The sequence below is a fragment of the Marmota flaviventris genome, chromosome X (assembly GCF_047511675.1).
Source record: "Marmota flaviventris isolate mMarFla1 chromosome X, mMarFla1.hap1, whole genome shotgun sequence".
Lineage (NCBI taxonomy): Eukaryota > Metazoa > Chordata > Mammalia > Rodentia > Sciuridae > Marmota > Marmota flaviventris.
The window spans coordinates 101,990,268-102,003,797 of record NC_092518.1 but is presented as its reverse complement, the minus strand read 5'-3'; the positions used below and the strand labels follow the sequence as shown (position 1 = coordinate 102,003,797).

Sequence of the window (13,530 nt, the reverse complement as noted above, 5' to 3'; positions counted from 1 at the left end):
GATATGTTAATCATTGTTCCAGGGCTGTTGCTATTACTGCTGCTTTCTATTTCTTTTTTTTTTTTTTTTTTTTTTTTTGTGGTGCTGGGGATTGAACCCAGGGCCTTGTGCATGTGAGGCAAGCACTCTACTAACTGAGCTATATCCCTAGCCCTCTATTTCATTTTTAAAAAAGATGTTTATGTTACTTTTTGAGTGAGCTGAATCATATAAATAACAATCCCATATATGGATATGATGCCATTTGTGACAGACAACTGGTTACTAGGAAAACTTTCATGACTTATTTTCTCTAGAGTTTTTCACTGCAGTGAGAAACTAACAGAGTTAACTAACTTATTCATATTTCACTATATATTCAAAGACTATCAAAACAATAGCTTCCAGGAGATATTGGACTGACACTCAAAGCAAAACAACCAGTATAGCAGAAATGTATTCTATGGTGGGAATTAATTTGTAGAAGCCAAATCAGTGCAGGAAATCACTGAACCATGTAAATGGTAACACCTAATATGTACAGTGTTTTAAAACAGATTTACCTGGCTTTCTCTGGTCTAGTTTATCTTGTTTTCCATAGCTTGCTGCCCTTAATCTAAAGGTTGGGAGAATAAATCCAGTGAACTTGTGCCATGACATGGATGACTCACTAGCACCAGGACACAAAATGATCTTTGTTTCTTTTTACTCTTCAAGTCACCCAGTGAGTCATGCCCAGTGTTTCCACACTACTATTTCTTATACTTGTCCTTTCTTTTCTATTCTTGTTCCTACCACTCAAGTCTAGGCATTTATGGGCTCATAACAAATTATTGTGATAACTATATAACTTTTATTTCCACCTCTCTCCACATGAAATATACCTGGCAGTAATATAAAACATTAAATTTCTAAAAATAAAATTTAATAAAGCAAGATATTTGTTTAAAAATCTAGTTTGCCTCCCCATACATTCTGAGTAAAGTCCAAAAATCATTTGCCTGGTATTCAAAGCCTTCCAAAAATCTAAGTCTAAATTTTCTTTCTAGATGTACCAGTCTCTTGAACAAAATTGCTCTCCTCACCATTCCCTGAACTTCTGCTGACTCTTTCTGCACCATTGGTCATAATAGTACTTCTGCCCAGATTATGGTCCCATTTATTTACTATTATTATTATTATTATTATTAGTAGTAGTAGTAGTAGTAGTAGTAGTACCATGGATTGAACCCAGGGGCACTTAACTACTGAGTCACATCCCCCAGCCCTTTTTAATATTTTATTTAGAGACAGGGTCTCACTAAATTGCTCAGGGCCTTGTTAAATTGCTGAGACTAGCCTTGAACTCCTGATCCTCTTGCCTCAGCTTCCCAAGCTGCTGGGATTACTGGTGTGTGCCACCATGTCCAGCTTGGCCCCATTTTTGAAAGCCTGTTCAAAGCTTACTTTTGTGTATGAAACTCCCCCTTAACATTTACAATACACAACGAGTTATGGACAGTGTTGTTCATTTGTTGTTCATGTCTTACCTTGCTAATTCTTGCACTGTTTAACTTTGTATCTTGCCTCCTCAACCAAATTGCAAGCCACTTGGGGGCAAGGACCATTTAGTGTACTTTCTAAAAAGTTACCATTAGTGTATACACTGCGCTGGAGAAGGTGATAGGAACTAGGTGTTGACAAAAGTGCTGGAGTTTCCCCAAGGTGGCTTACTCTCAGCATCACATAGCAGTATTCACTATAGGTGACAGTTACTTACACATTCATGACAGATATACTTTAAAGTTTCCCATTAAAATACAAAATTAACTTTCAATAAATAAGTTCATACTTCCCTAAAAGTTTTTTTAATTTATTTTAGTAACAAGGAGTGAACATACAGATGCTTAACCACTGATCAACATCCCCAGCCCTTTTTATTTTGAGACAGGGTCTTGCTAAGTTGCCAGGCTGGCCTTGAAATTGAGATCCTCCGGCCTTATTTAGCCTGTCCAGTTGCTGAGGTTACAGGTGTGTGCCACTGCACCTGGCTCTGCCCTAAAAACTTAAAAATGACATGGAGCCAGGCACAATGGCATATGCCTGTAATCCCAGCACCTCAGGAGGTTGAGGCAGGATTGTGAGTTCAAAGCCAGTCTCAGCAACACGAGGCACTAAGCAACTGAGACCCCGTCTCTAAATTAAACACAAAAAAGGGCTGGGGATGTGGCTCAGTGGTCGAGTGCCCCTGAGTTCATTTCCCAGTACCCACCCCCCCAAAAAAAAGACATGTGAAGAAAAATGGCCAAGCCGGGAGCATAATCCCTAAGACTTCCCCTATCAGAAAGTATTTTAAAGCCAAGGCTCTATGTGATCATTTATATCTCAATGTCTATTTTTCATCCACAATACAGGCTAGACTATGTAATGAAAGTAAGTCTAGAACTTGAAATGTACAGGAGGCAGCCAAAATTCTTAGGATCACTTATATCTTGGTTTCTCCTGAATTATTTAGGTAATCTGAGATTTCTTCATACATAGGAATATAATCCCAAATTAGCAGTTGCTAAACCTGTGGTGGTTATGTATACTGACCCAAGACATACTGCAACCATTAAGTTCTATCAAAATGCTTGATAACCTTGCAACTGAAGAAAAGAATCATTACAAAATTCCCACCTTGGACTGCTGATAAAGTTTTGAAGTTGCATAGGATGTGCTGACTGCAATTTCTCAGAAGTGTTTTATTTAGTTTTATGGACACATCCAGACCAAGTTTGGCAACAAATACTGCTTACTGAGGAAACCTGTGCCCTGTATAAATCCCTCATCTTGTATGTGGAAAAGAGAGCAATAGGAATACCCAGCAACACCACATTGAAACAGCAAGGAATAGTAAATTTGGCATAGAGGATATATACATATATATATTTATCTATAGCTTGTAAATATATATATTTTATAAAAATTATATATATATATATATCATAAACTTGGCATGAAGGATATATATCCTTTCAGTCTGATAATTTTCTGATGAACAATTCATTTGGTTCCTCCAGTTCAGCCTTGACTACTAACAGGCAAGAATTCAAGTTGTCCCCCAGTTTGAAATATCCCTGTTTTATGGAAATTTTAATCAAATTTCTCCCCCCAAGGATTAGTATGATAATGAATTGAGCTTCTTATTGAGGAAAACGTTAAATTCAAAATATTATATCCTTCACTTCTAATTACAAATAAGTTTTACCTTTTATTGGGTTCCATTATACAATTTTACATAGTACCTTTATTGTTTTAAGCAATAATTAAGCAAAATGAATTAACATTTCTGAGCTCTACTTTTCAGCATATAGATTTACCTAAAAAAGTACAAACCAAGCACAGTGGTGCAATTTCCAGGCACTTTCAAGTTGCTTAAATATTTACAAATATGTAAGCACCCTGTTTGAAAGCATGAAAATTTTGGTGTCAGGAGGAAACACTCCATGTATATCAAATCTTCAAATTTCAACATTTGCACAGCTCCAAATATTCCTGAGAAATTCAGTCTGTCATTTGCATCCACATTTCTTCATACTTCTGTGTATCTTGGGGAACCATAACCTCTGTCACTTGATGTACCACTAATTGCACAAAATACATGTAATGTGTTGCTCATCCAGGGAGAATGCATTGTGTCTTCTTGTAATATCTAAAACAAAAGAAATCCACATGGTTATCATGCAGAAAAATAGCTACTGCCAAAAAAAGAATGTGTATATAAAATTACAGGCATATTTCAATTCATCACTGACACTGAGCTATTTAAAATGACAAAAAGCAGAAAGAGTAAAGAATAACATTACCGACTTAAGTCTTCAAAGCTGTTTTACAAAGGCAGCATATCAAAAAAAGCAGAAAAAATCTGGTTACTTATTAAGAAAAACAAAAGATCATAAATGCAAAATTCAATAAAAAAGCAAGAGATAATGCAATCTTAATTTTTTTCAACAGATGGTCAGCATAAGATCTCTAACAGTGGACTACAGAGTTTATGGATCATCTTCTAACCTAGTGGTTCTCAGAATCACTTGTTGGATTGTTAAAATATGTAGATAGTATACTCCTTCCCTGTAGACTTAGAAATAATACTAAATGAAGAAAAAAGTGAGAGTCACATATTTTTAAAGACACTATGATTATATGAGCTAAATGATACAGAAGATTTTTCTGGGAAATGGAAGAACTTCATCAATATAAAATATAAATGTTATATTCCCATAAGTATATAAATGTATACAGATTTTATGCTTAGAGTAGATGGAGGGTAAGAATAGTGTACACATTATATGCTACTTCTTTTAAGTCCTAACATAAATCTCAAGCCATTAATTGGTCTTAAAGATAAACTTTGTGGGCTGGGGTTGTGGCTCAGCGTTAGAGTGCTTGCCTAGCATGTGCCAGGCGCAGGGTTTGATCCTCAGCACCACATAAAAGTAAATCAGTAAAATAAAGGTATTGGATCCAACTATAACAACAACAAAAATCTTTTAAAAAAGATACGCTTTGAAGCCTCAATATTAAACCCTCAAATTGGTCTATAATGGCAGTATTGAATCATCTTATTTGTGATGTTACAAACCATGAAATTTAAATAAAGCCTATAATAGAGAGATTTCTTTTTTAAAAAATGTTTGTTTTAGTTGGAAATGGAAACAATACTTTTATATTGTTCATTTGTATGTGGTGCTGAGGACCAAACCTGGTGCCTCATACATGAGGGGCAAGCGCTCTACCAGTGTGCTACAACCTCAGCCCTGAGAAACGTCTTTTTATAAAAGCCTCATAACAGCTAGGTGTGCTGGCTTTGAACTCGAGATCCTCCTACCTCAGCCTCCAAGCCGCTGGGATTACAGGCATGTGCACCACACCCGGGCTTGTTTTACATCTTTTGTGAAGAAGTTTTGCTGTTTTTTCTATGCATTACAAGTAATAGAAATTTTTTGACCAGTTTCTAGGAACAAATTTTGTAGTCTATTTGATAACAATATATACTTCAGAACGGTTATATTGAAGATAGATACAACCCATTGTTCTCAGGGCTGAGCTTGAGATACAGATGGTAAAGGAAATGGAAGGCTTCCCCAATTTCCTAGTTATGATCACATGGATGGTTTAGGGAGGAAGGGAAAAAGGAGCCTCTGAAAGCTATCAGTAAAGAGGGAAGACTTGGAGCTGTTTGTACTCATTCCTAAGTAGGCCAAGAAGATGCAGAAAGCAGATTCCAGGATCAAACCAACAAGATTTCCAGCCATTGCAGGGCGCAGTAGCACACATTTGTAATCCCGGCAATTTGGGAAGCAACAACAGGAGGATCATGAGTTTAAAATCATGTCTATATCTATATCTATATGACCGAGGATGTGACTCAGTGGTTAAGCAACCCTGGATTCAATCCCCAGGGGAAATTTTTTTTTTTTTTTTTTTTTAGTGATCAAGAATGGATACATAGGCAGGGCACTGTGGCTCATGCCTGTTAATCTCAGCGGTGGCGCATGCCTATAATCCCAGTGGCTGGGGAGGCTGAGGCAGCCTCAGCAAAACCGAGGTGCTAAGCAACTCAGTAAGACTCTGTCTCTAATAAAATACAAAATAGGGCTGGGGATGTGGCTCAGTGGTCGAGTGCCCCCGAGGTCAATTTCCAGTAAAAAAAAAAAAACAACAACAACAAAAAAAAAACACCCAAACGGGTACATAGGAGATTGGAGTGGTTGGACTCATTAAATATATGGAATGATGAAAGTCTGGCTGACTGATTCTCGGTACTGAGATGAAAATGGTTGGAAATGACGTAGAAATCTAGTGTAACCTTGGGCTAACTGCGATTAAATTTCTCAGAGCACTTTTCTTTTCAACAGTACTGGGAATTGATCACAGCTGTGTACCACCGCACCTGGCTTCCCATAGCTCTAATAAAAAGCAAACAAAATGAACTCAGAATTTCACTGAAAAATTGACTAGCTTTCTGTTCTAGTCTCCCTGCTCTGGTTTTCCTCATTGCTATACCACAGTTCCTTGGTTACCAAGCACTGGATGTATTTGTAAGCCCACCATTTGTGACAGTTTCCCACAGCAGGTGACTGTCTTCAAGCAATCTGAAATGCAGATTCTAGGACAAATTCAGGGCCAACCTTAAGAATATATGTATACTCTGTTTGGGTGCCATAGTCTATAATCCCAGTGACTCTGGAGGCTGAGACAAGATTGCAAACTTGAAGCCAGAACCTGTCTCAAAATCAAAAACAAAAAGGGCTGGTGATGTGGCTCAGTGGTAAAGTGCCTTTCGGTTGAATCCATGGTACTCATGCCCCCACCGAAAAGGAAAATATATTCTCTGAAAGGCTATAATTGTCCTTGTTTATTTATTTATTGGTACTGGGTATCGAGCCCAGGGACACTTCACCACAACCTCAGCCCTTTTTGAGATGGGTTCTTGCTAAGTTGTTGAGGATTTCTCTAAATTGCTGAGGCTGGCTTTGAACTTGTTTGTGGTCCTCCTGCCTCAGCTTCTTGAGCTGATGGGACTACAGGCATGTGCCACTACACCCGTCATTTCTTTTAATGATTTTCAATTTCTTTATTTGTGCCAGGGAGTGAATGCAAAGGCTCTTAATCACTGAGTCACATCCCCAGCCCTTTTTAAAATATTTTATTTAGAGACAGGGTCTTGCTAAATTGCTGAGGCTGGCTTTGAACTTGTGATCCTTCTGCCTCAGCTTCCTGAGCCACTGGGAATTCAGGAGTGCGCCACCATGCCCAGCTAATTTCTTTCCTTCTAAATTTGGTGCTGTAGATCTGTTATGGTTTGACAAGAGATGGTGACCCCAAAGCTCCTATTAATGCAGGAATATTGTGGTGAGAGGACTAGATTATAAAAGAGCTGTAACCTAATCGGTCCATCCTAATTTGAAAGGACTTGTGCTTGGTGGCAACTCTGGGCCCTTGGAGGTGAGGCTGCAGGAGGTGGGTCACTGGGGGTGAGTTCTTTGGGACTGTATCCTTTTTTTTCCATACTGGGGATTGATCCCAGCCACTCAAACACTGAGTCACATCCCCAGCCCTCTTTTATATTTTTATTTAGAGACAAGGTCTCACTAAATTGCGGAGGCTGGTTTTCAACTCCTGATACTCCTGTCTCAGCCTCCCAAGCTGCTGAAATTACAGGTGTGCACCACTGCAACCAGTTACATCTTTTAAAAAACTTTTTAACATTTTTATTGGTACTTTTAGTTATATGTTAGGATTCATTTGACATAAAAGCATTATTATTATTATTTTAGAAAAAGGAAAACGGTTTATTGCTTTGTTAGCAAAGGAGAAACACAGGGGACTCCTGTCCCAGAGGCTGTGATTCTGTCCTTCAGCAGGAATAGGGGGCTTTTAAACAGGTGACTCAAAGGCTATATTCCAAGTGTTCTCTGCTGGAGTTGTAATTCACTTGTTACTTTGGAATATTGTCATTTCTGAGATCTTTTGGTACCATCCCCAAAGTCTGGGTTACTTTGTTGCTATGGTGGGTGTGTACTCAAAGACAGAATGAATCTACCTATGATGGCGAATGAAGATAATCCTGTTTCCTTCGAGATTAGGGAGGAGCACAGAGAGAGGAAGAGAGAGAAACGTGTTCATTTTTTAAAAAATATTTGTTGATGGATCTTTATTTTATTTATATGTGGTGCCGAGAATCGAACCCAGTGCCTCACTCATGCTAGGCAAGTGCTCTACCACTGAGTCACAACCCCAGCCCCCAGAAACGCGTCCATTTTAAAAATAAGTTGCAGTGGCAGAGCAGCAAGGGCTATATCCCAAGCATGAAGTGGACACTGTTACATTTCCCAACTGTCATTTCTACATTCAATTTCTATGGGAAAATGGGTGACAACATCTCCAAGCTGCTTCCTGCTGAAAGAGGGCAAAGTTAGAGAGAGTAACCCAAAGTCCTTCTTCTTTATGATGTGGGGCATGGGCAGGTAAGGGTATTCAGTTTCAATGCAGTCTGGAGGATAGAGTATAGTTTGCTCTAATTCAGTCCCCAGGACTTCCCCTTTCCCTCCCCTCTACTCTAGTTTTGTTTAAGTATCTTGTGGATACTTAAAGGTAAGATTCACTGTGGTATCATATATGTACCTAGGGAAGTTAGATCAAATTCATTTCACTATTATTCCCTTAACCTGTCCCTCCTCCCTCCCATCAATCCCCTTCTTCTATTCTACTGATCATTTATTTTGATGGAATTCCCCCACTGGGGATATTCTCTTTCCATGTGGCTCCACCCTCCCTCTCTCTGCTCCCAGGAGCCAAGAGCTGAGCAACTTTCCTCCACTGTTGCCCTTACGCCATGATGTTATGCCTCACCTCAGGTCCAAAGTGATGAAGTTGGCCAACCACACACTAAACCTCTGAAATCATGAGCCAAAAATAAACTTTCCTCCTGTAAGTTGATCTTGTTGGGCATTTTGGTCACAGCCATGAAAAGCTGTCTAAAACAGAAATTGTACTGAGAAGTGGGGTCATCACTGTGACTAACCTGACCATGTGGTTTAGGAGAAGTTGGAACTGTGTGTAAGTGTTTAAAAAGTGTGGACATAAGGCTGGAGAAGCAATATAATATTGTTAGCAGAGCTTAATGTGCGATTCTGGTGGGAGCTCAGAGAATCAGAATGAAAACAGCAAGGGCTGTACCCACGACGTTTCAAAAGGGAATGAGAAATCTATTGGGAACTGGATTAAAGGTCACTTGGGTTATATTCTGGTAAAGAGGCTATCTACATTTTGTCCATGTTCTTACATTTTGTGAGAGGCTGGATGTAAAGATGATGGATTAATTAATCTGCCAGAGGATGTTTCAAGGCAACACAGCATTCAGGTGGTGTTATGGATATTGTTATCAGCTTTTAATCAGGTTTTCTGTGAGAACTGGGAGCAGAAAGCAGAGAAGGATTTTAAAAATTTGCAATTTGGCCAGAAACTGGTGAGCAAAACTGGGGACAAGGTAAATAGTTGTGGTTGTTGAAGAAATTACATCCCCTAAAGAGGTGCTAAGTCTTTGCAGATACACTAGGAAAGATAGCTTGAAGAGATCTCTCAAATTGGAAAGACCACACCCATCACAGCCTCAAGGGTGTAAAAGTAAAAATCCTTTTGAGATCAATGAGGTACCCTGATGGCACAGGGGGGCCTAGGAAGTTTTTCACTATGCTCAGCCACTCAGACGGCTGCAACCTTGGTCCAAGGTAGCCTGATGACAGTTCCAGCTGGCAGCAGATGGTGATGCTGATTCTTCAGGATTACAGAATGTTGGAGTTAAGAGGTCATGGAAGTTTCCACCAAAATTTCAAAGGCAGGCCTGGGAGGCCAGGCAGTGTTGCAGGTTTGGAGTTCCTGTGGGCTTCCCCTGAGAGGGTGATGCATAAAGCTGTAAGAAGGAAGCTGCTGCCGAAGTGGAGGCCCTCCCAAAGATTAAGAGATGCCAGTAACGTGGAATATTTGAAAAGGAAAGCTGCTGGCTGCAGACAGAGACAGGCAAAAAGAAAGATAAGTGGGTTCAACCAGCAAGGCCAAAGGAGCAGGGATTCCCAAGCCCTTTGAAAAGCACATCAAGCAGCCATACACCCCAGATGCCTGAGGTGAACCTACAGGAAGTGTTTGCCTGGCTGAGTTTAGGTCTTGCTTTGATCCCATCCCTTCTTTTCATGCTCCTAATTCTTTGTGTGTGTGTGGGGGGCTGGGCGGGTGCTGGGGACTGAACCCAGGGCCATGTGCATGTGAGACAAAGCACTCTACCAAACGAGCTATATCCCCAGCCCCTAATTCTCTTTTGGAATGGAATTTTTTACTCTGTTCCACTATGCATAGGATATATATAACTTGTTTTTCAATTTTTCAGGGGATCATAGCCAAGTTTGCCTTGAATCCCTGATAAGACTTTAGGTTTGGACTTTGGGCCAATGCTGGAACTGTTAAGACCATGGGGATAGACTTTTGGAAATGGACATAAGCTTTTGGGGGTCAGGGTCAGAATGTTATGGTTCAGATATGAGGTACCCCCCTGAAGCACCAATATTAATATAGGAATATTCAAAATGATATAATTGTGAAAGCTATATCCTAATTAGCTTTGAAAAAAGCCTTGTGTACGCGTCATCTCTGAGCCCAAGAGGCATGGATGGAGGAGGTGAGTCACTGGAGTTGTGCCCTTAAGGACTGCATCCTTCCTCCCGGCTCCTCTCCTTCCCTCTCTCTGCTTCTTAGGCACCACGAAGTGAGCACTTTTCCTTTGTTGCTAGCCTTCTGTCATGATGTTCTGCCTCACTTCAGGTGAAGTGATAAGAGTCAGCCAACCATGGACTTGAACTTCTGAAACCATGAACTTTTCCTCCTCTATGCTGGTCTTGTTGAGTGTTTTGAAAGATGGAACCCAAGGCTTCAGGTATACTAGGCAAGTGCTCTACCACTGGACTACCATCTCAGACCCATCTTTAATTTTTTTTTCTTGGTGGTCCTAGGAATTGAAACCAGGGGCATTCTACAACTGAGCTAAATTGCCAGTCCTTTCTTATTTTTTATTATAAGACAGTGTTTTGCTAAATTGTCTAGGCAGGTCACGAACTTGTGGCCTTTTACCTGAGGTTGAGTTGCCGGGAGTACAGGCAAGTGCCACTACACCAGCCCCATCTTTATTTCTTAAATATTCAGTGTTTATAATGTTTCTAAAGAAAATATTTATTTGGTGTTTTTATTAGCAAGGAAATGAAGGAGACTTTATGATAAGCTTAAAAAGCTCAGTCACTGAGGGACTAGTCTGACATGTTGCAACTTTTATGAACGTGATTAAAATGTTAAAATGGTTAAGGGACAATGCATGTACAAAGTGGTTGCAAACATGAATTTCAAGGCCCCAATATAGGAATGGATCTTACCAGCATAGTTCAGTAGTACTTAGGTTTCCATAAGGGTCAGTAGGTCTATAAATGTGATAATTAGTGATGACATAATTTGGCTGTGATAATCCGGTCTTTGCTTTTCTATTATTCAGGCTGTGTTTTGTTAGCAGTAAATATCCCTAACCTTCAGTGATAGATTAAAATGCTAAGTATACATAAACATAGTTTTCTAAGCTGTAAGCGTAGGAAGACAATCCCCAAGTTTTGGAAATAACTCAGGATCTCACCTAAACCACAGTATGTAGTTTCTGACAGCCAAGACAGGAATAGTATTTGGGGACTTGGGGACTGAGCTAATCATTTCATTTCTTTAGGATTCTTCTTGAGAGAATCTAACCCATGTTCATAGTAGATCTATTCAGATTTGCTCAGCTAGTGCCTCTAATATTGTAGCACAAAGAACAAAATGGTTTATTACTGATAATTGCTTCAGTAACAGTTTTAAATAATTGCTTCAACTTTGATTACAGAGAACATGAACAAATTTTAAAGTACAGAACAAATAATTTGAACGAAACATATTTAAAACTATAGATTTTCGTCAAGTAACACTTTAGGGACTCCAGATCATGTTTTCGTTTACAACCAGTCTTAATACTTGCCTGCTCGTGAATAATGTCAGACAATTCTTTCACCATGTCTCTGAAATTTGACTTTAGCCCTTCATGGTACTCAAATTGATCCTCTTTAATTAGTCGCTCGTTTAGTTCAAGTGCAATGCTGCATGCTTGTATGAATTTCCTATGGATGGATGACAAAGATAAAGGTTTCATTATTTATTTTTAGGAAGTCTCACTTGACAATCAATTTGATAATTCACTTTAAGCATGACTTGCCCAGAGGGAAACAAGAGAATTCTTTATTTTCTCACTGTGCATTTGTTAATGTCACTTTCTAACTTGAAATACTTTCTCCTTTTCCACCTCTGTCCTGATTTCTTATCTCTTTTAAATCAAAACATACCCCCTAGGAAGCCTGCTTGCTCAGTTATTTACTTGTTATTATGCCATTGAAGTTGTGCTAACATTAGTTTGTATCTGCATACAGTAAGTCATTCATTCAAAAAGAATTTATTTTCAGTTTACTATATGCCCATTACAGTGTTAGATGCCAGAGGTGTGAAGAATATTTCTTGGGCAGGCAAGAGTGGGGATAGGGAGTTGAAGAACCATCATAAAAGTATTTTTTTTTCATTATTTTATGTGTTTATGTTTAATGTCCACAATTATAGTGTATGTCTGAGGAGGCAAAGTACCTCATTGCCCATATGTTTTATATCCCTGTCATAGCAACTAGTAGAGTTTTTTTATAGGATCCAGGCAGGCATTATTAATAAGTATTGGTGAATGAATGACTACTGGTTACTCTGCAACCTGGAACAGCTGATAACACACAAACAGGAAAAGTAAATGGCATGTCAGGAGTAGATGAGTAGATAGGTTATCATATTTATCCTTAGTCTGTTTGACGCAACTGTTTCTCGTGTTCTGAATGTAAACTGTTTATAAATTCAACAGATTTTCAAATGTAAGGTTCATTCAGACATACCTTAGCTTACAGGGTTGCTTAGTGCACACAAGATATTGTATGTCCTAGACTGGCAGAATCCAAGTGGAAGCAAGAATACAGGATAGGAGTAAACGCCTCTGCAACCCTTCCAGCCCCACTTTTACTTCTACCCTAAATGGTACGAAATGCTATAACACAAGGTCAATCGGGCAAAGAAGGAAATCAAAAAATGAATGTAGGTTTGTGTTTGTGTCACTTACAATATCCAAAGCAATAAAATAAGTTGGCACATTTAATCTCTTGGGTCACTGGGGCATTGTTAATATCCTGTAGCATGAAACAGATCATGAATTTCCTCACTACTTAAAGTACCATCCAGAGGTCACTTAGCTATTACAAAAGTACACAAAGAATGTCCTTTTTGTAGGGGTATTATCTGGTAAATACTTTGTTGTTGTTTTTAGAAGAAAACAAGGAAAAGAATAAATGTCTCATCTAAAAATTACTAAATGCTTACCTAAACATGTCTTTCAACTCATTTACTTTCTTAGGTGGATACTTGATGGCTTGACTATCATTTAAGAAAGCCCTTGCATATGCTAATGGACCAGCATTGACCTAAATTAAGAAAGGAGAAAAGTGAGAGAATTATCAGCATGTAGTCAGAAGAAGTTTTTGCATTTCTCCTTTTTATTAAAAAAGCTCAAGGGCCAGAAGCATGGCTCAGTCGCACACTGATTTTCCAGCATACACAGGCCCTGGGTTCCATCCTCAGCACCAAAAACATAACCAAACTATAAGAAACCTATATCTGAGAAGTTTTTTATGCTTACAACAAGTTTATATGAAAAATCATTAACTAAAGCACATAATCTGGAAAAATGATACTCTAATTAAATTAGTTAATGATTTCTGATATGTAAATATAGGGCTTGGTTAGTCAGAGGGATTTGTTTAACGTCTTTTGACATTATGGAAATTTATAGAAATTAAACATAATTTCTTAAGTTAACAAGAAATACAGGCTTTTGCACTCAATGAGAGCATAACACACAATTACAATTAATGCTTGCTCTAT

The 13,530-nt window shown here is 38.8% G+C and overlaps 1 protein-coding gene across 3 annotated transcripts in view; it reads right to left on the bottom strand.

Annotated features, from left to right (window-relative positions):
- Positions 1-3,191: 3,191 nt before the first annotated feature.
- Dock11 (dedicator of cytokinesis 11) overlaps positions 3,192-13,530 on the bottom strand; it is a 185,815-nt gene continuing 175,476 nt past the window's right edge. For all 3 annotated transcript variants that reach the window (XM_071606715.1, XM_027930845.2, XM_071606716.1), the window contains 3 exons: positions 12,970-13,070; positions 11,546-11,684; positions 3,192-3,652 (listed from right to left, as the gene is read on the bottom strand). In XM_071606715.1, coding sequence (XP_071462816.1) covers positions 3,533-3,652; positions 11,546-11,684; positions 12,970-13,070 — 360 coding nt within the window. In that variant the 3' untranslated portion in view covers positions 3,192-3,532. The remainder of the gene's footprint in view (positions 3,653-11,545; positions 11,685-12,969; positions 13,071-13,530) is intronic.